We start from the raw sequence: 24,369 nt of genomic DNA on the forward strand, positions 1-24,369 counted from the left end.
GGCTGGAAAACTTTTATATTGGAACTTGTAAAAACCTAAAAGATTAGATAAACACATTCTGCATACAGCACAGCATAACTGAAAAACCACATCATATAATTTAACTGCAAAGTTATTAAAAAATTAAGAAGGTACATTTGTTCTGTAAATAAACATTGATCCACACACCCTTTTCTTTAAAACTCTCTCCAGGGTGGAAAGGGGACTAGTGGCTGTCTCTAGCAGCTAAAGGTCAGGGTACAACCTGAACAGTTCAGCGTTCCAGCACAGGGCAACACAGAGGCAAAAAGCACAAACAAACATGCACAGACACACTCACCCAAACCTAGGGACAATGTCTAGTACCTGGAGGGAACACAGGCATGCACAGAAAGAGCATGCAACTGAGAAAAGGCTCATAAGAATCATTTGAATTTAGAAACAGTGCTAAGAACTGCTCCATCATGCAGCCTACAAACATAAATGTAGGAGTTGTTGGACGATAGTGGCAGCATCATGCTGTGGAGATACAAAATTCTAACTAAGAATATGTGGCAAGACTTGAAAATTTATATTCCAAGACTTTTCATATACTCCAAATGAGCCAGAGCTACTTTGCAAAGAAAATGGGCAATAATCTCAGCTTCAAGAAGCACAAAGCTGGTAGAGATCATAGGCATAACTTCCTGAAGGACAGGTGTGGACATGTCCCCACCAACTTTGGCCAGAAGGGACAGTCCCCACTAATATTTCAAACACCTTTTTTTCTTTATGTGCCTGGTTCTGTTTACAGACAATATCTCCACAGTAGCTGTGCGCTGTGTTCAAAGCATTAGCAGCCAGTTAATTATTTTTAGCATTCCTTTATAAGAAAGGTAAATGGCAAGTCTGCTCAGTGAGCCTGTAGATTGGACATCACGTGACTTACAATGGACGGCAGTGCGCCACATGCGCTGTTGTTTGTATTGAGTGGAAGTAAAGGTGGTTTAGAAAATGACAAATGCAAAGAATCTGAAAAAAGGACACAATGTTTTGTTACCCCAGCAAGATATACAGGGCCAAGGGAATCACATTTCATAGGTCTGTAAAAAGCTTTAATTTAAAAATATATATAAAGAAAGTGGGGAGTAGGTTAAGTATGCTATAACTCAACTTCGACGACCATAATATCTACCTTTGCTCCACAGTTCGACGTGTTTCGGTTCAGTTAACACAAAAATAAGGCAACCGACACATCTACTTTCTAACAGATTATCAGTAGAGCATGTATTTAAATTAACTAAGCAACCACCATGAGTGTATCGATGATAACTTTTTAGTTATTGCAAAATAAATATTAAGCCTGATACTCAAAAAACATGAAACTTTAACAGACTGAATGTTCTGTTTTTACATACTTTCAGTGTGGGAAATGTTTTTGTGTTTTCTACAGAAACTTGGACAGCTGCAGAATCATATGTGAGACAGAAAAAGATATGAAAATGAATTAATATATTGTATAATTTTATAGTAAACAAATATGTTTGTTATGTTAAAGACATTTCTCATCTGCTATGTGTAATTCAGCAGGGCCCAGATTTATGCCAATTCAGAATCACATGATTGAAAAACACAAAGTTTGCACTGACAAGGATTCATTTGATTTACGCAAAAGCTGTTCATTTTTAATTCCTTAATAACATTTTGACTGTTACAAAATCTAATGTTGATTATGTTTTTAAGCACTTTATTAAATCAGGCAACAAAAGACAACTATATTATTGTGTTAATTCTTCACAAAAAATGTCAGCAAATAAAGTTTTTAGCAATTCCATCACCAAGCAATCTACATTATATAGATCTTTAACGTATTTATATCTCTTTGTGTATTTAACACCAGCTAAAAGGATATTTTCAAAAGATACGATTAATCTGACAAGCCTCATCAGGTTGTATATCCTAATTTACTGAATATTGAATATAAGACTATATGGGATCCAGATTTAAGTTTTGGCTTTATTCACATTAAAAAGGCCTTCAGGTGGCATTACTGTGATGCATTAGACCCACCCATACTCTCCTTCTCCACAAAGCATCCACACCAACTTTCAACACAAAGTTACACCCTTGGTAGAGACATACCTTCAAAAGAGACTTGTAGCTGTAACTGCAATAAAAGATAACTTTTTCATATTGTAAGTATAAAATTTCTTGAAAACCTGCATACATACACTACATTACATTGTTATTGGTACATTACAAACTGTGTTGTATTTGCGATATAAGGCACTTGCAAAGCAAGGCTCACCTTCTTCCTTGTACACCCTCAGTCGGAGCGAGTTTCTAAACATTCTTTTGAAATGTGAAATATAAGAGCAGTATCCAACACTAACATTAGCCCAGAATATAGACTGACCTGAGGTCCCGCCCCTGCTGAAGGACGTTCAGGAGGTTGACTGCGGGCCTGGCATTTTGTATGGCTGCGTCTGAGCTGGACTCAGGTTTGCTGTGGCTTTGCTCCAGTGGTGTGGCCGCTTGTTCACTTTGCTCCATTACCAAAACCTTGAGCGGGAGTGGCTCAAGAGGTTGTTTCACCTCCTCGATTTCCTCCTGAGAACACTCCTCGGTCTCCTGGCTTCTGTTTTCAGCCAGGAAGGCCTTGGATTCCTTCCCTGAGGTATGCGGCAGTGCAAGAAAAGACAAATGTCAGTTACATCACAGGCAATTGGGATAAAACATGCATATGCTCAGAAAAGGCTTTTTATTGTTGCTGCGAAGAAATGAACTCATTCCGAGTCATTTTTGGCCAACCTTACCATGACACAGGGGAGTTATTTATTAAAACCAAAAGTGCTGTAACATGTTATGTTGTCCTACTTAACTCTAACATGCAGGATACATCAGACCTACTCAGTTTTTTGCCCCTCGCAGCAGAGTGATGACTCAGGTGGCGTTCTTTCCTTTTTTGTGCTTCCAGAGACAGCAGCTTCCTCTCATACTGAACAACATGACGGCCATGAATTGCGTCCGCCACCAGGTGAGTGTTCCTGTTTATGGGTCTGACAACAGAACAGCATGTGAATAGTGGGGCGTTGTTATTTGGATTTCTATCATTCAACAAATAAAAGGAGAAAGATACTTCTTTTAAATCCCAAGCCGCTTGTCAAAGCGGCTTAAAATATTAAAGCCGTTCAATCTTGTAAAAGTATAATTAACTACTATGACTAAAACATAATTCCTTTGCATCTACATATTTAACTTCCATTTATGAATGAAAAATTAAGCTACACATTAAAATATTGTGTAGCTTCTAATGAAGTATGATGATCCAAAACAAAGAAGAAAAATGCCAAACAGCAACATCTAACGGGTTGAAGAAGTAACCAATCAGTCTGATTACCTAACAAATATGGTAAATAGAAGACTTAAAACAAAACTAAACAAACGAACCTAAATGGAGGCTGCTTTAGTAAAATAAAAAATGGGTTCCTAATTACGGTAAGCATTAATCGTCTATCACTCTCTTCTTTCCTGTCACCAAATCAACACCACAATGCTGAGCAGACACAAGGAACATTTTGGAAAAGCTGCTTCATCTCTTTAATGAGTCCTCCCACCTGTGCAATCAAAGTATAAAATACAAACACAAGAGAATCCAAGCTTTTCCATAAGCCGAAGGAAAGACGTATTCCTGTCTTCCAACCGCAATGGGAATGCTTACCTTCCATGGAAAAGTCGCTTTGCCAGCAAGGAGTTCAGTGACGGCTTGGACTCGAGATATGCTCTGACAGAAAGAGGTGGAAAAACAAATACAATTCAAAATAGCTTCTATCTTCTTCAAGCCTTAAGTTCAATGTGTTTTTAGAAATGTCATAAAATTCAGTTTTTAGGACATCTATGGATGAAATTCACCAAAATAACCTGAAGTAGACTTTCCTTTTTATAATTTTTGTCAAGCTTCGGATTAAATCCTGCTCTGACCTTGTTGTTCTTTCAGTAATTTGCCGTTTTTGAGTCTGCATACACAAGTTAATAATTACAATTGCCAAAATAGCTGACAATTATTTCAATAATCGATTCATCACAATTAATCAGGTTTATTGTTTCAGCCCTAATTCTGACATTAAATAATTGTGATCCTGAAAGATAACGCAATTTATTTTACATATAGGGACCTTTATCTTTATCGTTAATGTTTTTGGTTACTGTTAGGGGGATACAAATACAAACGGATAGATGGATTTTTTTTTTTACTCCATTTGCTTTTCCATACATTGGTCAAGCTCCAAACTTTTCCAGGCTGTGTAGGATCCCTGGTTTGACTTTATTTGTGCAGATTATCCTAAATTATCTTGAATTTCCATGTTATCAGGGGACTGTAACAAACAGCTTGAGGCCTATTAAGGTATCTGCCTGTCCTTTCCTAGCTCTGATTACCCATAAAGCTCCCATGTATCCTGGGTGGGGAAGATTCTTATGAAACCCCCTCTTCTCTCATACTCCTCCCTTATCCTCCTCAGCACTTTGATCTACATTCAAGAGAAAAAGAAGAAAAAAAATCGTGATGTATTAAAAAGGATGCCGTATTTTATTAAGACAGTGCATGAACGTCAGCGTGGCCTCTGCTGCTTTCCTGACAACATGTAACACCCTGTCTTACCTCCTCAGTAGTCAGGTTCAGAGTGCTCTCTTCTAGGCTGCTTTTAGGTTTTTGCTTGTCGCTTAATCCATTTGTTTCCGAACCTATGGCTGACACAGTCCTGTGCTGAAAAGAGATAAGAACAGAAACATTATTAACGTCCAATGTTAAAATTTATCTATATTTAGCCCTAAAGGATGCAAAAGTTCAATCTTGTAAAAGTATAATTAACTACTATGACTAAAACATAATTCCTTTGCATCTACATATTTAACTTCCATTTATGAATGAAAAATTTGCAAACTATGCAACAGGCAACAAGAGTTTCTTTTTTTCTCTTCTCCCTGTTACAGAAATAGCACATTTTTGCAATGCATTGGCATTCTGGTTGGCCCCTCTGACTGACAACTTTGGCATGCAGTTTGGGACAGCGGCCAGTAAGCTGGGCACAACCCCACAGGATCACATACGTAATTTGTCATCTAAATAGCAGAGGGATTTTGTTTAATTTGCCTGATGCGGCTGGAGGGTTGTAAAGGCAGCCAAACAGTGACATGGCCTAATCCCACAGCAAAAAGTTTCAACTGTTAAAGAGTGAAATGGAAGAACAGGTTCCCTGTAGACTCAATGTTCTCACAAAGCCTCTGTGACAGCTATGGTGTGGTTTTGCGCCATGTATGTAGTGCATGCCTCACAAAGTTATGTACTCTACCTGAATGTTTTCATTTTGTCACATGGTAATTACACAATTCAATTAATTTAACTTGGATTTTATGTGACAGACCAACACAATGTTGTGCTTAATTGTGACGTAGATGAAAAAGAAAAAAAAAACTTTTCAATATATTCATCATATGCATTTGAAAATCTCAGAAGTTTGTACCAAGCCCATCCAAACTACTACTTTACAGAAACCACTGACATTGTGGTTTCTGTAAAGTAGAAACTTTAGAAACTGCATGTGACTCGGGATAACTTGTGACCAGATTGATTTTGAGACTTTTTAGCCCACTCTGTCACAGTCAGATTGGATGGAGAGCATCTGTAAACATAAAATTTTAAACCATGCTATTGATTTTAAATTGAGTTTAGGCCTAGACATTGACTGGGCCACAGTAACACAAAAAAATGCCTTTTTTCCATTGCCCCTCTGGTGGTAAGTTTAGGGTAAACGTCTGTTATGTGATGAAACTTCACCATAATTTAGAGTCTATTGCAACTAGCCTAAAACTTTCAGATCTACTCCAACTCCAACACACCTTAACCAACTGAATGACTCTGCAGAACTGTTACTCTAAAGAGGAAATCCAGGCATTTGATCCATGTGTGTCGCAGCACAGATGCATCCAAAATTACCATCCCTGTTATAATAGGTTTGCATGTAGGGTTACCTTCTATGTTACTCCATCCATCTTCCCTGTTCCTGCTGAAAGAAAAGCATCTCCACAGCATGATGCTGCCACTACAACTCCAGGAAAGTACAAGACTCTTCCAATAGTGTTTCATGAGACGTTCAAAACTTGGGATATTGTTATATAATTTAACTTTGCTTTAAACTTCTCCACAACTTACCCTTCTTGGTGTATCTCGAGAGCTTCACAGAATAACTGTATTTATACTAATATTAAATTACACGCAAATAAACTCGGGTTGTAAAAAAAATCTATCCACTTCAGAATTGTATGTGACTTTGTGTTGATCTATCACAAAAAATTCCAATAAAATGTAAAGTTTGGCCTGCGACAGACTGGCGACCTGTCCATGGTGTACCCCGCCTCTCGCCTGGAACGTAGCTGGAGATAGGCACCAGCATCCCTCCTGACCCCTCTACGGGACAAGGGTGAACAGAAAATGGATCAATGGATGGATATAAAGATTGATGCTATGGCATGATAAAACATGGAATGGGTCAAGGAGTTCACATTATTTGCAAGCCACTGAACATCTGAGATTCTGCACAGTTAAGCCCTTTTGAGGCCAGTGGTGCAATGCAGCATCTGAGCCTTTTACTGGTAAAAGGCCACTTTGCTAATGTAATGAAAAGTCTATTGAAAATGCAGCATTAGGAATCAATAGAAGCTGTCTGTCTGTCATGGTGAAAAATTGTTAAGCCACATAATTAAATCAAAAAGAAGCAGCAAGTACTTTTTTAGCAGCGAAGTAACAAGCATCAGGGAATTACAAGGGGGAAAAAAATAATTAATATGTCTGAGTACGAATAAAACCAGCTTGCTGTGCAAAGTGGTTGTTGGAGCAAAAAAACACTTCTGTAAGAGGACATTTGTGTTACCCTTAAGTCTTTACAAAGGGCACATGACAACACGCAAACCGCATCGACGCGCCACTGTAAAACATTGTCACTGTGTGTCTAAATAAGCGCCTTAACATGACATGAGGTGGAGCAGAAATCTGTCTGCTTTAGTAATCTTCCTCCGGCAGTGCTGCACCACAACTTGATGCAGTAGTCAAGCAGAGGAGCCAAGCGAATTAGCTGTCGTGGCATCATTAGGCAACATGACCCGAAGAAAACATTAGTCATTTGATTAGAAATGATAATAAACTAAGGCACAGAGTTCTCAGCTTTTTCAAGCTGATGTCACTCAAACACTTTAATTACATTAGCAGTTGTTTTGCATTACAGTACATTTTCCAGGAGGGTGAGGGAAGAACTCAGTGGCTGCTGCAGAAATGTACTGCTTTATCCCCCTGTTGCTGCATGAGGATAAAATGCAGTGTGACCCAAGGAAGGGTGAATGAGTGCAAAGCTTTGTTATCCTCTACCTGCAGTCTTAGTGTCGGCTTCTTGTCGACTGTGAATCGATCTGAACGAGGCTGTTTCGACAGAGGATCTTGACCCACAAGGCCTGCAAAGAGAGAGAAACTCGAGAGTCAATGCCATAATCTTCAAGAAATCAAAAGGATTGAAAGCAAAACAGAGTGGATAGAGTTTTAAAATCACAATATCCAAGTTAGAAAAACACCTAAAAATGTTGTGTATACTATCACCTGGCTACTTTTCACCCCTATGTTTTATTTAGAAAAGTAAAAAGCCAGCAGCAAGCGCTGTTAAGCAGTTAACAGTTCCATATTTGGTCACTTCAATGTATGTTATTGGGATTTTACGTTATAGACTAAAGTCTATAACGTAACTTTATAACTGCTTTATTACTGGACATAAAGTAGTCTCCAGTTATAAAGCAGAATGAAAATTTTTCTTTTCTTTTAGAATAATGCCACTCATTATGGCAGCATGTTGGAGTAGCTCTGTTATCTTAGTTATGATTTGCTATTTTTTTGTAAATTATTTTTGGTTGAGACATCTCATGTTTGGATGATTATTCAATCTAGTTTGGATGTTGTGAGCTGGAGGGATTATTGCTCTTACACTTTTACTTTGAGGTGGTTTCTACGATGCGTAACCGTGACAACAAGTTATTGGTTTTTACATCTGAGAGCAGCTGATTAGAATCTCAAAAGCTCGAAAAATACCTGAGCTTTGACCCCAAACTCCAGAGGAGTTGTAAAGGAGACTTCGTGGATGCAGAAGAGAGAAAAAGAGGAACCATTGCTTTCGTTCATCATAATATCCTCTACTCCAATGTTTCTCTGCCCAGGTTTCTGACTAGATGACCAGAGAGAGATTTAAAGAGAAGCAGTAAAAGCAAAAGAGGTGGATTAGCAGTGCTTGCCAAACACTGATGGTGTTAAGCAGGATATGTTACTGTGGAATATTGTCTCTGCTGCCCAGATATTGAGCTGTTAGCATATCATTACAGCAACACCAATATGTCATACAGCAACACTATGCGGTCATAGGCCTCCTCAGATTTATAGCAACACTGACTGCTACTGGAGATCCTTCCTGCCCACAGCATCACCATCTAAAATGACACTTTTAAGATACTTGCATGATATTAATTACAATATTTAATTTCCCTTTGCGATAAATAAAGCATTTTTTATTAAACGCTAATTGAATTGGAAAGATCTTTTAAAAATATTTATCCAATACAAATTTGACCAGCTTCCCAGTCCCTGTCAAGACCAGCATCCCAGCAGTACATTTTACCAAAAACAGTGTGTTCAGGGCTGGTTTTCTTCCACATGTAGTGATTTCATCTAGTTGTGCGAAGTCCACAACAATAGTTGTCCGATCAACAGCTTCTCTATTTTGACCTCTGAATCTCTGCAGCTCCTAACTCACTACTTTGTGTTCAGCTATCACATAAAACCCCAATAAAATACATAGAAGTTTGAAAATCTGAATGAGTAATAAGTATTTTATAAGGCAGCTTATAAAAACAATTACAGGGTCAAAGTAAAGAAAATTCAAATATTCTACATTTATTTACAGAAAACAGCTAATGTAACAGCTAGTGCATCACATTCATCTCATCTCAGCAAAATGTTCTCACCCTGACAAAAATATTTATGAGTTTAATTTTATTGTTTATTGCTTCCCACACCCTCCCAAAGCCTAGTGAACAGCTGAATAAATTTGTTGTCATATCTTGCACTCTCATATGAACTGAATAAAGCCTATTGACAGCTTTTAGCTTGAGGCTGTTTGTTCTGCCTCTTTCAAGCCATCAGGCATCAGGCCCTTGTCATGCTCTCGCCTGAACACTGCAATTATTGCAAACACTGGTGACATGGAGTTGACAGCTACACACAGGCAGGGAATGAATGCTAATGGAATGCTGTCATTATTTAAAGGACTGGGATGCATCCCAAGTGTTATCAGCCAACAGCGACTTTGTTTGGTACATAATAGATGTGCTATGTTTTACATGCCACTGCTCATTTTCTCCAGACCCGCAAGGAACGTCTGAGTCCAAAGATAACTGGCAATTTATGATTCTACTCTTTCATTTAATGAGCCAGAGGGGAGAGTTTCAAGCCACAGCATGGCCCAGCATATCACACACACACATTTGGGCATGCACAAGTGTATACATGCACATTCTAGCCATTCCTCTAATATCATTAGCCTGGGACCACAGATAAACATAAGAGCTCATAATATTTATAGAAGTCATAAGTGGGCAGAGGATAACCTGAAGAGCAATAAGCCAGGAATTACATGATATTATACATTCTAAACAACATGTTTTCACACCCAAATTATCAGCAGTTACAGATCTAACATGATTTAGTAATTCTTTGAATGAAAACATCAAATCAAGAATAGAGGGAACCCAAGACCCCAAACAGAGCAAAATAAATGGAAAAAAATGAATGAAGAAAGGAGGCATCATAGATAGACTTCTTATTTGTGCCCTGGGCTCAGGCTTAATGACAATTAAGAAAACACTCAGGCATGTGTAGGCAATTTGATCTGAGTGTAATTTAACGCTAATTAATAAACGTTGTGGTTTAATATGTCAACACAGGAATGCTTCCTTTAAAGCCATGCAGCTTTTTTGAAAGACGTTTGCGCAAACTCAGCTTAGAGTGGAATGCTGGAAAACATTAAACAATGGGCAACTGTCTCGAACAGCTTGAAACCTGCACACCACAAGAATGACCGACCAGCAGGAAAGTCAATAGGGTGATGAATAAAAACAAATGATGTATAATAATTACAACATTCTGATTTAGTGTTAAGAACGGAAGTCTGAACCGTGCCTGAAGCCACAGTGCCTTGTACTTTTTGAACTTTGCACATCTTGTAACATCACAACCCAAAATCTATTGGAATTGTGACAAATCACAATTGTGAGATTTTGTGATTTGTCACAAAATCATTAAATCTTTCTTCCACCTTACACACTTGTAAGGTGGAAGAACAAAGTACATTATTTAATTTTACAAATACGTCTGAAAGTGTGGTATGCGTATGTATTTCACATTCCCATAATTAGAGGAGGAGTTAAGCGTGCTGTGGTAGCTCTGGAGGAGGTGGAGAAATCCATACATAATGAATTTGTCAACAAAACAGTTATTAGTCATGCACTCTAAAAGTCCGGGCTTTATGGAATAAATTTCCTATTGAAAAGAAGTAGTACAATGTCTCCTTATTGCCATGTAATTCAATAATGTTGTCTAAGAATCTTTGAAGTTCTTATCTGTATTTACGTAAAGATTACATTAGACAGAGGTGGAGTTTATGTCCCAATTATGTGACTTAGTTGCTATCTGTACTGTACTAAGGGGTATCAGAGTAAAAGAGTTGAATACAATGTCATGATTGTATCTTATTTTCCATACACCACATTTATACACTACCTAGGGTTGTTTTTTTGTAATAAAATCATAATCATCATACCAATATGTCATACAAAATTTTACAAAAGTTGAACAGTTGTGAATACTTTTGGAGGTAGTATGCATGCATCATGATCTCACATCAATCAATCAATCAAATTTTATTTGTATAGCATCTTTCAGCAACAAGGCATTTCAAAGTGTTTTGAAATGCCTCGGTTCATCAAGACAAATTACTAGTGGAAAACCACGAAACAAAATAAAATATGTATTTGTTCATTGTTTCAGCATGTACTCACCCACAAGTGAAAACATGTCTGCAATCATGCTAGCCTTTATCTTCAGATCCAAGGGTGCATCACTGTAAAAAGTAGGTATGAAATTTTTAATCAAACAAATATTTCAAATAACTAAATATTTGTGCTGCTCTAGTATTTTTGTGGCTACAGCTATTACAGCATTATGAACGGTTGTCTTCTTAGCAGGTTAGATAATTAAAATATTCTAAATGACTGATTCTACTAATAAGTAAAACAAGAAAAGAACTGAGTCACTCACCAGGACAGAGAGGGTGAAAGGTTCACCTCTAACAACCAGGGTTTGAGGTTGGAGTCAATTAGGACATCAAACCCATACAGTTCTACAGAAAGAAGGACAATCACCAGAGAAAAATTTAATTTTTGACTAGTTAATTTAGTTTAGAACGGTGGCAGCATGTTGGAGTATCTCTGCTATGTTAGTTCTGATTTGTTCTTTCTGTAGACTTTGGTTCATATGTTTTTGGTTGAGGCATTGCATGTTTGAACAATTATTCCCACTGGTTTTGATGTCATGACAGTCATGAAAATGTTATGCAGCACCAGTTTTTGGTCAAAGGCATCTACCTGATTTGTTGCAAGGCTGACTGCAACATTCAATTTGCATGATACAAGTTATGATATTAAATTTCCCTTTGGGATAAATAAATTATTTCTTCATTTGAAATTAACTGAATTTAAAGCTGATGGACAAGCCAGAGGATGAGGATAAGAAAATCCCCATCCTCTGGAAAGGTAGATTGATATATTGGCATATCAATCTATGCCAATACAGAGAATGGCATAGATTGGTATTTAATCTTCATTATATTCAGAAGAAGAAGATTAGAAATTCTGAATATCCACACTACTCTTCAACAACGTGTGAATGATTCTGAGGACCATTAGAAAAAGTTTCAACTAATTCCTGAGGTCAAATCATGTCCATCTCGATAAAAGTCCCACGCACAGCTTGAAATGTGAGGCTGTGTCCCAAGAGGCAAAACCTGGGGAATTAGAAAGCCTTAGGCAGCGTATTGTATATACAGTATTTCACTTCAGTAACAGCTAAGCACTGAGTGACACAATAAAAGCCTTTCACAAAGTGGTCACGAAGTTCACATAGTAAATGAAAGAAAAAAAATCATCCATTTCATCTTGATTTTTCTCTCCCGTTTCACTGGCTGACTGATATATGGCTTACTGAAGCTGTCAGAGTATATGCGCCATATGAAAAGCCTCACACTGCTCTGGGGAGTGTCACCCAATAAGCCACCGGCCCCAGCAGAAGCGTGCAGGGAAACCACAGTCTTTTACAGGGTTAGGGTAGCGCCCGGCCAAAAAGCCAGAGGAAAAATCCTTCTAATGGCACTTCAAACGAACAGACTATGTTGAGAATAGGCTGGGGGGGTTGGCGGTTTCAAAGCTGCAATAACCAGCACTGTTTGCTCTAGTATCTCAGGTCAATGCCAGTGTTAAGCACACAAAACCCAGCATGACAGCCGGCAATGGCCTCAAATTGCACCTAAAGTAACACTGATGAAATTACTTTAACCAAATAGTGTTACTGTAACTTAGAACATGAATAAAGTGCAAACTAATCAGAAAAACAGATTATCGGTTGCTTAAATAAGAAGAAAAGCATCCATATTTAAAGTCAGATATCTGGTGAAGATATTTGTTTTTATCAACTACTGGTAGGGATTTTAAAAAATGCTTGTGGAAATACAGAAAATTCATTTGTTTCCTTTTAAGTGGTTTTACATTATTTGGATATAAAATGACAGATTTTATTTTCCATGTCTCTATTAATGATTTAACTTTAAGGCTGTCTAGAGACAAAACAGGTAGTAAAATGACCCTTTTTGAATGAGTGTGAATTCAGTTAGTCAAAAACCAATATATCAATGGTTAAAATATTTGGCAAATGCACTTATTCAGTACAGACTAATTTCTTTTAAAACATGGAAAGAGGGAAAAGTGTGGAAAATGTCACATATTCCACACCTCAATTATTTTTTCATACTTATTAAGATCTTGAAAATGAAGAAAATCCCAAACTTTTCAGTAAGAAAAGAACTATGTTGACAAAAATTGGGTTTTTTGGAGATCATTCAAAAAAGATTTCTGATCACTGCATCTCTGGTAACCTTGAAAACCTTGTTGATTGTATGCTGTATATTTTTGACTTTTATAATAAATAATTACTTTTTACTTTGACTTTTAAAATCATGTTTCTCAAAAGTACACTGTCTCCTCTAATTTTCTATGAAAACAAGGACTTGAATCCACACAAGTATGTATTTTGTATTAATCAAGCTACAATATTTTAAACGCATTGTGCTTTTATTCTATTAAGGAGTGTAAATTGCATAAACTCAAACTGATTCTTATTGACGGAAAGAAAGTAAATCTGTCATCCATTCATGAGCCAGGGGCTATAATACATCTGCACAAGATGGACAGGACCCCCTGATGTTAAACAGTGCAAGACTTTACAGGATTTTATTTTCCATTTGTCAGCTAATCCTATTCTATTCAATTCAGTGAAGGAAAAAAAAACACATACAGACGACATGAAACAAGGAGAGAAGGAGTGTATGTATCATAAAACATTAGTGTTGGAGAACAGAGCGCTAGAATAATTGAGGTTTTGTGCCTGCTTTGCCTCATCGGTGGTACAACAACGGCAAGGGGAAAATGGGGAGGTGTTGCAACCACCTCACCAGCCTCCGACAAGCAGACTCCATGTGCCACAAATTTTTCCCTCAATTAGAAGCAGACGCCGCCGATGCCCCGCGAGCCTGCCGAGCAGCTTAATGTCAGACACGTTTGTTCTGTGGCTCGACCGCTGCCGGGGGAGCGCTTTTTAATGTGCCCACAGACAGCCCACAACAAGCATCATAGACAAGCAGGCGTGAGGCGCTCAACATCTACATCACACCCCTCAAAGAGAGAGGGGAGGGGACAGGACAACCATAACAGAGAAAAAAAAGGGATGATGAAGAGCATTTTCTCCATCTTTCTTTATTATAGGAGGGGCGCTGCTGGAAAAGTTCACCACAAGAGACAAACACCCAAAAACAATGATCACCCCACCCTAGCCACTGAGCCTGGCAGCCCACAATAACAAGGGCATCTTTCAAGTGTGCTTTCTTCATGCGATGGGACAATTGAATTACTTTTACGTCATTCTGGGATAAATCATGGCAGCTAAACTGTTTCACTGCTGCTGGAAGAAGCACAGCAGATGTGGAAACCCTTGGAGGACAACAAATTAAAATTCTAGTAAGAACTATGTAGCCTTATTGTGATGGTAGGAACTAAACCGTTAATCGCTTACACAGCAGCTACACTGCCATTGCACGGGATGCAAACCCTGCACTGCTGAGAAAAGTATCTGAAACGGAGAGACGCTCATAGAGGGGCTGATCCAACCAACACTCAGCACTTAATGAGGCACGCTTGGTGGAACACAGGACCAGTAAGTGGAATGTTTTGTGTGTAATAAAATAGGCCTTTGGCTTGGCTAATCAGATCTTAGTCAAAACATCTCGTAATCAGCATCTCTCAGCAAAAAGCCTGTCCATTAATCACACAGCAGCGGTGAGGAGCTGCATGGGTGGCATTTTCTCCCTGCAGAAAGACTCATACACCCATATACACTTCTTACAGCGTAAAAACAGTTTTTATGTCATCCCACATGAGACATTACTGAGCTATAAAAAGATTTTTTATTGTACGCACATGTAGAAGCACAGTATAATTTGAGAAAAAAGGAAGAAATCCTATTGTTTTAAAGCCATTAATAAACTTTAAAATCAAAGGGAAGAATTTGAAGTAATTTAGCATCATAATGTGTTTAATGATTTTGCAGGGCTCTCTCTCCAGACATGCCAGAGATTGCATATAAAAAAAACACAAAATAATTACTACTTTAATCAGTAAAAACACATACTTTGTAGTTAACTATTATAAGCAGCTGGTGAGGCCCGGCAGTAAAAGAAGCATGGGGGTATTGTAGGTTATAGATTGGGAGAGCATACTGAGAACAAGGAAGGGAGGAAACTGTGGAGTACAGAATAGGACTTTGAGAGGTTTTATTAAAGCGACATGGATCCATCACACAAACATATTAGAATAAACTCCAGGATCTGAAACAGACCTTTATGTATGTGACAATACGCTCCATGCGGGTTCAAGCATGTCTCTGCACTCACACTACACATATACTCAGACCCAGAAAGGGAGCTTGCATGCAACATGAGCACACGAAGAGACAGATTAACAGGGAGAGGATGAGGGTGGTCCTCTGGAACCGTCAGTGTCTGTCTTTAGAAACTTAATCCAGTAGACACACCATGAATGCTATAATTAACTACCTTGGGGCCATCTGTAGACAACAAAATTACACTTGATTCAACAGTAAACTGATAGGGATCAAGTGAAATAGTCTACATGTTCAGAGCAGACCACGTTTTATTAAGCGTCTTAAACAAAAGTGCTGGACTTAATTGCTTTTGTTCCGAAGGTAAAGTGCCTTGCAAACATCTTTATACTCCTTAAGCTTTTTCACATTGTGTCCAGTTACAACCATAAACCTCACTGTATTTGATTGGTATTTTATGTGAATTATCACAAATTAACACAAAGAAGCATTTAATACAAATGGGGAAGGAAAATAAGAAATTATCTATCAGCTTTTTAAAAAAAAAAAAAAAGTCTAAAAAATGTAGCACACAACAGGGGTGTATCAATACATCAGTCCAGATACATACATTTTTAATTAATTTAAATTAAATTGTATTGCATCAAGGCAAAATGAAAATATCAATCCAGATCATCTGCATTTAGACTTTGATGAATAGGATAAGTTCTGGTAAAAATGTTTAGCCTGAGCGACTAACAAAGGTAAAATTCTGCTCTAATGTATAAAAATGGACTTCAAATTTGTACATTTGGGTGAATTTAATAAAGTTTACCATCTATTATGATTGTTTTATTATGGCTTAATGATCATCAAGGACACTTTTAAATGAACTGATTAATAAACCTACTTAAACTCCACAATTGTGAGACCATGTTGAACAGGTCATCCATTATTATTTCTTCAATAAGAAAAATATTGTTTTCTAAATATAAATGCCTACAATAATTTATAAATAAAATGGTAAAATCATATGACTTGTTTTCGAAGTTGATGTAGATGTAAATACTCATGTCACATGTGCATCATATCGATCACAGACTTGAGCAGAACTGAATTAAAATCGTATCATTGCAGAGTTTGTAATACCTTCATCCAAACAAATAAATGTAATATTGTATCGTAGCAAAGGTGATGTTTTTAACTCCTAGTGTAATTGTATTCAGCCCCTCAAAATCAATATTTTGTAGAATCAACACTGGCAGTAAGTGTTTAGGGCAGCTTTGTATCAGAATTGATCATGTTTACCCCCATCGCTCTTTGAAAAATAGAAATGGCAGAGAAATCACTTCATTTCCACCGTTTTCAGACTTACACTACCCAGTATGGGTCTTTCATATAAAATCCCAATTAAGTTAACTGAAGTTTGTAGTCATTATGATAGAAAATGCAAAGAAGCAAAGTGGTACCAAAGCTATTGCATGTCACTATACATGGATATATATGTAATATAGATCAGTTATTTTGGACCATGTTGTCCAAGCCTTTAATTTATGACTCTTGTGTTAAAATGTGACACTGCAGCTGTTGTGATAGTACCCTGGATATCTTTGTGATCTCAAAGATGACACATTTTATTCTGAAAGTTATCTCTGGCCACAAATCTCTGCAGTGGATTTTCACCGTCATTCTAGCTCTATTTGCCTGGATGATTGAAGTCTGCAGTCTTTAAGGTATTATAATCTTTTCTAGTCTAAAAGTCCCTTAAAAATTTCATTTGTTTGTTTTGGGATGTGTTGTTTCAATGTGCTTAAAAAAGATTTGATTGAAAATGCCTAAAAAGACTTGTATTTATCCATTTCTTATTTAAAAAGAACAGCTTGTCATAGAGTTTGATACATTATTTACACTGTTGAAAATAAGTAGTAAAACTTAATGTGTTAATTTACAAACATTTAGGTTCAGATTGCCATCATGTTCCTCTAATATGGATGACTGAGAAACAAATTGAGATTAGATAGGCTACATTTCCCTGTAAATTCGTGCAGGGACAACATTCACACCTTAATTTAATGCCGTTTTCAACATAGCAGAGATGCTATGGGTGCAGATTGCATCTTTATGCAGGCGACTTTGCGATTTTGAGTCCATGCAGCTACGCGCCCAATACAGCCCAAACAACCACCAATCAGAGAGCTATTATGTCTCGGGAAGCCTCTATTTTTCTGGTATCTGAGAGGTGAAACTGAGTGCGAGCAGTGAGGGAAAAGGAGGGTGGATGGTAGGGAGGGGGGGTCTTAAACAAAGACACAGTAAGAAAAAGGAAAGAGAGACTGAGAAAGAGACAGTGGTGCTTGAGGGAAGCTGAGCCAATGCGCTCACTTTCAAACCCCCAAAATCTCAGAAAGGCTGCCAGACTCAGAAGGAGCGCAGACAATTAGTGCCAATACTAACATGGGTAATGGCTCCAAAATGGAGTTCACATGAGCCCACCGCTGAGCAAGACTAGCCAAGAAAACAGTCAGCCTAAATCAGGCAAAGCTTGAATGGCAAACGTAGAGAGGAAGCAAATTCTTGCTTCAGTCGACAGGTCCTCAACAAGCCGGCGGCCAGTTAGAAGGCAGCACCAGGCAGGAAGCCTCTACTACCTCAGCATGGAGCCGGGGGCAAAAAATTATTGAAGCACTGCTTGACCATTTGAAACTTAAAGGAAATGTAAAAGGTGTGGCTATCTACCTACAGTGATTTGTGTTGGTTCTACAGATCTTGCCATATTCAGCTTATTTGTTTGAAATCATTACTGTTGTAAGCTGTTGTCATGTCAGTTTCTTCCCTTTTGTTTACTTTCTCAATTTATTCCTGTTTTTTTGTGCATTTAGATTTATTTCTCCTAGATGTGTGTTAATCTTTTCATTCTGGTTTATAGTCCCAGCTCACTTTGGGTAATTAATTAATTTTCTCCAACAGTCTCAATGTTTTTCTTCTGCCACAGCTGTACCACATCTCCAGTGATTAGTTCATCTGATTCCTTTCATTTTCTTTCCCTGCCTTGGTATTTAGGCTCCTGGCTTTTCATTGTTCACTGCTGGATTTTTCAGTTATTCTGTCTGCTCTTCTGTGACTCCTCCCCATCCGTAGTTTAACCTTGTTATTACAGAACTCTGTCACAGTCAGGCTCTGCATTTGGATCCTTCAAGTTGTTCAACAAAACCTCAACATGACATGAATAGAAGAGAACATCTCCAGAACATGTGAGATTAAACGATGGAAGAAAGTTTCAGAATCACACCTGAGCAATGCATGCAAATAGTTTCTCCACTTGAAGTCACAATCGCCAAAAAAGGCTTTTACACTGAACATTAAATGTAAAAATACAATAAATGTTTCTAACGATAAAATAATTTCAGAAAGTATGTGTAAAACGTATCCCCTGTGCTGTTTCACTTTATTACACACAATTTGAGGTCATAATTTTGTTGATTTGTTCTCATGTGCGGGTTACTGCGGTTGTTTTCAACAGAACACATTTCTTTCTTGTCAGTGCATAAATATATTTACAGAGAACAAGATTGATGAGTTCAGTGTATATCTCCTTGCTGTGTTTGTGAGTATGTCTGAACTGTTTTAAAAATAGTACAAACTATGTTGAATACCTACATGAAAGTTGGATTCTGTCATGGTTATAAGAGTTCAAGAAGAAGAAGGGATTGACTGTAGAGGGTGGACATAGAATAATGTGAAGAAAAATTGAAAAAATTACCAAAGCAGTTTGATTTATGAGGAACAAACATCTTGCAGGCAGTGGCTATCTGCAGCTCAGCACTAAGCACGGCTTTGATGATGAGGTCCTCCACTTGCCTCATCAACACTAGAAGGGAATAAATGGTAATAAATTGTTTAAATGTGATTCCATAAAACTCATGAAGTCTTAGATGCAAAAAAAATCCTCAATAAAAATAAAACTGCTTCACTCACATGTGGTGTCCTTTCCCTCCTCCTTCAAATACCTTAACACTGCACTCATACTCCATTTGTTCCCATAATCCTCAACTTCAGGGTCATCGCAGCTGAAAGGGAAGAAATGCACTTCAAAGACCAAAGCTGAGGTAAAGGGATGAGTCAGGAGGCTTCCCTTAAAAACAAAACACACTCAACAGATTTATGAGGCACTGAAGCAGCTTACCTGACATAATCACTGCTCTTTTTGTTCAAACTGTAGTTGGTGAGATGCATGAAATTGTTCTTGATGTGTGTTGTAGTCTGATCATACTTAACTGTAGCAAATCTATGGAGAAAAAGGTTTGTTTTTTTTAACTCAAGATAAAGGATAAAAAAGAATGCACGTTCTCTTCTACATTCATGAAGCTGTAACTTGACTTAATAATTGCGGCACGTAAGGGAGAAAATAGCCTCTGATAGAGTTTCAGAGCAGTGGGTGCCACATGTGTTATAATGAAAATTCCTTGGCACACCACAGCGTACCTGAATATCAACACCACCAAAGGAATGTCAGGAGATAAAAGCAGGATTCAGAACTTGGCCATGATTTATTGCTCACAGTTGATAATGAAGCCAGCAAAATAAGAGGGCAGTGGCACGGTGTTTCCAGCATGAGCACATACTTCTATCAGAGCGAGGCGAGGAGCCAGCTATTCACTAAATCATCTTCCCTCTCTTGGCCTACCTGTATCAGTTTATAGTCTGTTTATGGTTTAACTTAGAAAAACGTTATTACTTTCAAATTATAAAAAAGAAAATTAAGAATTTCTGTTGAGTTATGTTCAGGTGATATATAAACAATAACCAAAAAAAATAACATTTGATTAGCACATCCTACAACTGAAACAATGGAGTGCTTTGTTTCAACATCACCACAGCAGTTAGATACAGAGGCTGTTTTCTAAAAGCTTGGGGTGCCCTCTTGTGGAAACAGAAAGAATACCACTATGATTAATCTAACAGGTAACTTTAATAAATAAGAAACATAAACAGTAAACTACCTACAGAATTTAAATCCACAATTAAATCATAATTGAACAAACTGGTAGACTGCTCAAACCTGCACCTTAACATAGCATGTATTGTAAAACATGCCAAAAAATGTCATTATAAACAGCAATACATAATTCTGCTTTACTTGGATTTATTTTAATATATTTAGAACTAAACATGTTAGCGAAGATAGTGTTCAGAAATTACTTTTGATGTGAATTTGCAGTGTATAATGAATGAATGGATATACTTTATTAATCCCAGAGTGAAATTCGCAATAGTAAAAAAACGCCTAAAAACACTTTAGTACCATTAGAGTTTGCATTATTTTTTTTTTACATTTATTTCAGGTGATAGAGTTATGACTAATAGATTAAACACAGCATAATGTAAGCTAAAGGGGTACAAAAAGCGTATCATCCATCGGTCCACATAAAAGTGAGCTGCTTTTACTTTGAATGGTTTTTAACATGTACATGTAAATATGAAGGTGAAATTATCACATTTACATTTACAGCTTACATGCTTGAATAAAGAGTGGGTCATATTGCCTTTGGTGTCACTTTGCACATTAAAGAAATAAGACGAAAATAGGTCTTTGTATCTTTCTGTATACATAATGTCAGTGACTGACATTTACAACACAAGTAACTCTGTTACCTTTGGTTGTTATACAATTCTGCATACATCAGACATAACTTAAAAGAAATTTGATTTCACAGTTTGATGCCTTGAAATTGCCCCGTCTCTTTAAGAAGCTTCTACTCTGTCAGCATATCATCACATCAAACTTTCTCTATTAAACTGTTTACAATTTTTCTTGGAGCGTTGGACTGAGGAGTAGTTCATATCACAAACTCAGACGACGCAGTTTCACAAAATGTTTGCCAATTGCTGCAGCTAATCTGCTGAAGTTGTGTAGGGAAGGCTCAGAGGGGGACTGCTGAATGAGGCGAAAGCTTGGCTGGAGACTGCAGCTCTAAGGAGGAGCTTTGTGGAAATCGCCAGATTTGTGTTGTCAGACAATTACTGTTCCCACTAATCCAGAGTCAACCCAAGTAGACAACTGTGTTGGTCAATTGGTAAAGGAGGGATGTAGAATGTACAATACTGTGCCGCCAGTTATTTTGTAGAAAAACATGGGGACTGAGAGACTCTGCTAAAAAATTATTGTCATGATCAGCAGGACTGTGGCTTTTGTTCATTCTTTAGCTTACAGATTTCAGATGCGGGTCCTCTCTTTATTCAAAACACTGAGACACCCACGTTAAAGGTTGGATTTTTCTCAAACTTTTTTTAATGTCAGATTAGACTGCTGCAACAAAATCTAAATTAATTGTAAGGGTTTTTACACACCTCTGATAAGCACGGTAACAATTCAATTATCAACTCTAGCTACATCAAACAGCAACAAAGTTGGCTGTGGCTGCAACAGTTGAATTTGTCATCATATCCACCAATAATGTACCTGCAGTACCTCCTTCATTGACGAGGTACTGTAGTTTCAATTTAGAAGCTCTACCACAACACACAATAGCATGCATTTAATATTACAGTATATTTCTACTAAAAAAAAACAATGTGATCACTGACATGTAACTACTACATAAGTATTTGAAAACCTATATACACGTACCTAGCAAGACCCTCTTCATAGACATAGATGAGTAGCGGGTTGAAGGATGTCACCACTACATATAAACGAACGTCAAACTTGAACTCTGTAAGCAAAAACAATGAGAACTGATCATAAAGAGTTTTAGTGTCCTACAGTCAAAATATCCACTATGTCTTACCATCAATTAATAGGGGGTTATTTATGTAGCGAGACACCAAGATGTTTTCATCCATTGAAATCTGATTTGGCTATTCATGAGAAGCAACACAAAGGCGACAAGAAGAAGAACACACAAAGAAGATATGCAGTCAGTATTTCATCTTGGAGTTAAAGAAATAATGTACAAGTTCGTTCATATAAAACAACATTAAAATATTGACTCCAAGCAGCTGCCACGACATTGCAGTTAATCATGAACATCAAAGGACCGTCACAAGGGGAGACTTTTCTGCGACGGTGGCCGTAGCAGGTCAACCTTCAATAACAGCCTATAAAAACACAATCTGGTGCTGGGAGATGGGTCATTTATGTGTTGCAGGTGGTGACGTTGAGTTGAGATTGGAAGGGTGGGAGTGGAGTAACCCCAGCGCTGGCAGGAGTTCAGAGCAAAACCAAACCGAAAAAATGAACGTATTTCTTTCTTCTCTACAAATATCAAACTGACATTCTTTCCACCATTGCATAAAAATGCCTGAGAAGAAGAATCGTGGATGTATTTTCCAAGAGTGAGAACCTTTTGTGGCCTCCTCCGAGAGTCGAGTCCTTGGAAGCATGTGATTTACTCCACCGGGCTTATTAATGTCTGGTTGAAACTTATTTCAAAGACAACTGTATCAGCGCAACCCCCACAGTCAGATAACATCTGGCAAAGTGACTGCCTGGGTTCACACAACATTTTTCACGTCCGTGTGCACAAACTTTACTCCCACACGACTAATGTAAATCTGTGCTTACACATGAATTAGTAAGACACAGAAAAAAATGACTGACACCAGGGCATTTATATTAAAAGGGAGGTTCTGTATCTTCTGTTTCAAGTATGTGGTAATTTATTGTCACTATCTAAAGTACTTCTTCTTAAATCACATTGGTCCTGTTCTGTAATTATTTTAAGCTTTTCTCCTACTACAACATCATGCTTGATACACAATTAAACAAAAATATTTTATTTCCAAAAAAAACAGTTTTAAGCAAAGCAGAAACTGAGCAGAGAAAGCAGAAGAATATTAGTTGGCAAAACAAATTAGAAACAAATAAAATGGAAAACAAAACAATGAAATTTAAAAGGCTTTAAGTAAATTCATCCCTTCTCCAACTCATATCACAATTTCAACTTTCCTACTGACGTTTCTTACATATAGGCAAACTATTTTGTAACTATGCCATTAAACCACTACAGTTTACTTTTAGTTCTTGTGAAATATTAAGAAAAATTGTCATCAAAATGTCCAAATATCATGTCGAGTTAAATTGCACACATCTGTATACTTTGTTTTACATTTTAATCCAATTTATTTTGGTTCTGATCCATTCTGAAAAATATTCACCTGTTGGGTACAAACTTATGTATGCTTGTCGCCTTACAAATTTGCTAATGCAAAAAGTTTACTCCTGCTTTTTGAGTTGCCAAAGCAAATAGATCAGTTACTTATTTTTGAAGTTTTTTTAAGGCGTTCACACTCAATTTGACCTTCATCAACTCATTGCCATGCGAGGATGACAACAAATTGCAGCTCAAATTAAAGAATTTCGTCTTTCCAACTGTTGTCAACATTGGTAAATTAGCTCATCTGATGTTATGTCAGCGTTTAAGGATTTTAGAGTGGGAAATTGCACAATTTTAAAAAGTGAAATTCACCTACATTGCTGACCAAATAGATTCCCCGTCCTCTTGAAGATGCAACTGGTTTAATTATCCATGGTCCCTTGTCCTTAGCAAAACAACCTGAGTGGGACAAAGAGGTCTTTTGGAAACCACTACAGATGTCAGACACTGTGAAAAATGTATCTTGTATCTTGCAAAAGTATTTACACCCCTTCAACTTATTCTTATTTTGTAAGGTTATTACCACAAATATGTGGTAATAACCACATATTTGTGTATATTATATTGGGGTTTTATGTGATAAACCAACATAAAAAATTTTTTTGTATTATGAAGGAGGAAAATTATACATGGTTTTCAAACATTTTTAGAAATAAAATTCAGCATTTTGTAGGGGTAATCTCAAAAGAATGATGTTTTACAGTGTGGATGTTGTGTTCAAGATAATATGCAGGGTCGGCTCTCTGACACACGCTCCTTTAGCATGTAAACTTTGAAGTTCTAATTTAGTGTCACCTGACCAACGCACTTCCCCACAACTTTATCTGTGTTCTGCCTGCTATGTTTATTTGCCTTGGTGATGCTGTTTGTAGATTAATATTCTGTAACAAACCACTGAGGCCTACACAAAACAGCTTTATTTGTGCTGAGAGTAAATTACAAACTGAGGAGCTTCATTTGCTAATC

The 24,369-nt window shown here is 37.4% G+C and overlaps 1 protein-coding gene across 9 annotated transcripts in view; it reads right to left on the reverse strand.

Annotated features, from left to right (window-relative positions):
- Nucleotides 1–24,369, reverse strand: part of ttll5 (tubulin tyrosine ligase-like family, member 5) — a 58,425-nt gene that overhangs the window by 28,664 nt on the left and 5,392 nt on the right. For all 9 annotated transcript variants that reach the window (XM_044142398.1, XM_044142404.1, XM_044142397.1 and 6 more), the window contains 14 exons: nt 23,720–23,802; nt 22,036–22,105; nt 21,876–21,960; nt 19,431–19,532; nt 19,223–19,314; nt 19,008–19,115; nt 11,363–11,444; nt 11,104–11,165; nt 7,379–7,461; nt 4,619–4,723; nt 4,396–4,487; nt 3,680–3,742; nt 2,869–3,017; nt 2,375–2,630 (listed from right to left, as the gene is read on the reverse strand). In XM_044142398.1, the coding sequence (XP_043998333.1) occupies nt 2,375–2,630; nt 2,869–3,017; nt 3,680–3,742; nt 4,396–4,487; nt 4,619–4,723; nt 7,379–7,461; nt 11,104–11,165; nt 11,363–11,444; nt 19,008–19,115; nt 19,223–19,314; nt 19,431–19,532; nt 21,876–21,960; nt 22,036–22,105; nt 23,720–23,802 (1,432 nt within the window). The remainder of the gene's footprint in view (nt 1–2,374; nt 2,631–2,868; nt 3,018–3,679; nt 3,743–4,395; nt 4,488–4,618; nt 4,724–7,378; nt 7,462–11,103; nt 11,166–11,362; nt 11,445–19,007; nt 19,116–19,222; nt 19,315–19,430; nt 19,533–21,875; nt 21,961–22,035; nt 22,106–23,719; nt 23,803–24,369) is intronic.

Source organism: Gambusia affinis, linkage group LG16 (assembly GCF_019740435.1).
Source record: "Gambusia affinis linkage group LG16, SWU_Gaff_1.0, whole genome shotgun sequence".
NCBI lineage: Eukaryota > Metazoa > Chordata > Actinopteri > Cyprinodontiformes > Poeciliidae > Gambusia > Gambusia affinis.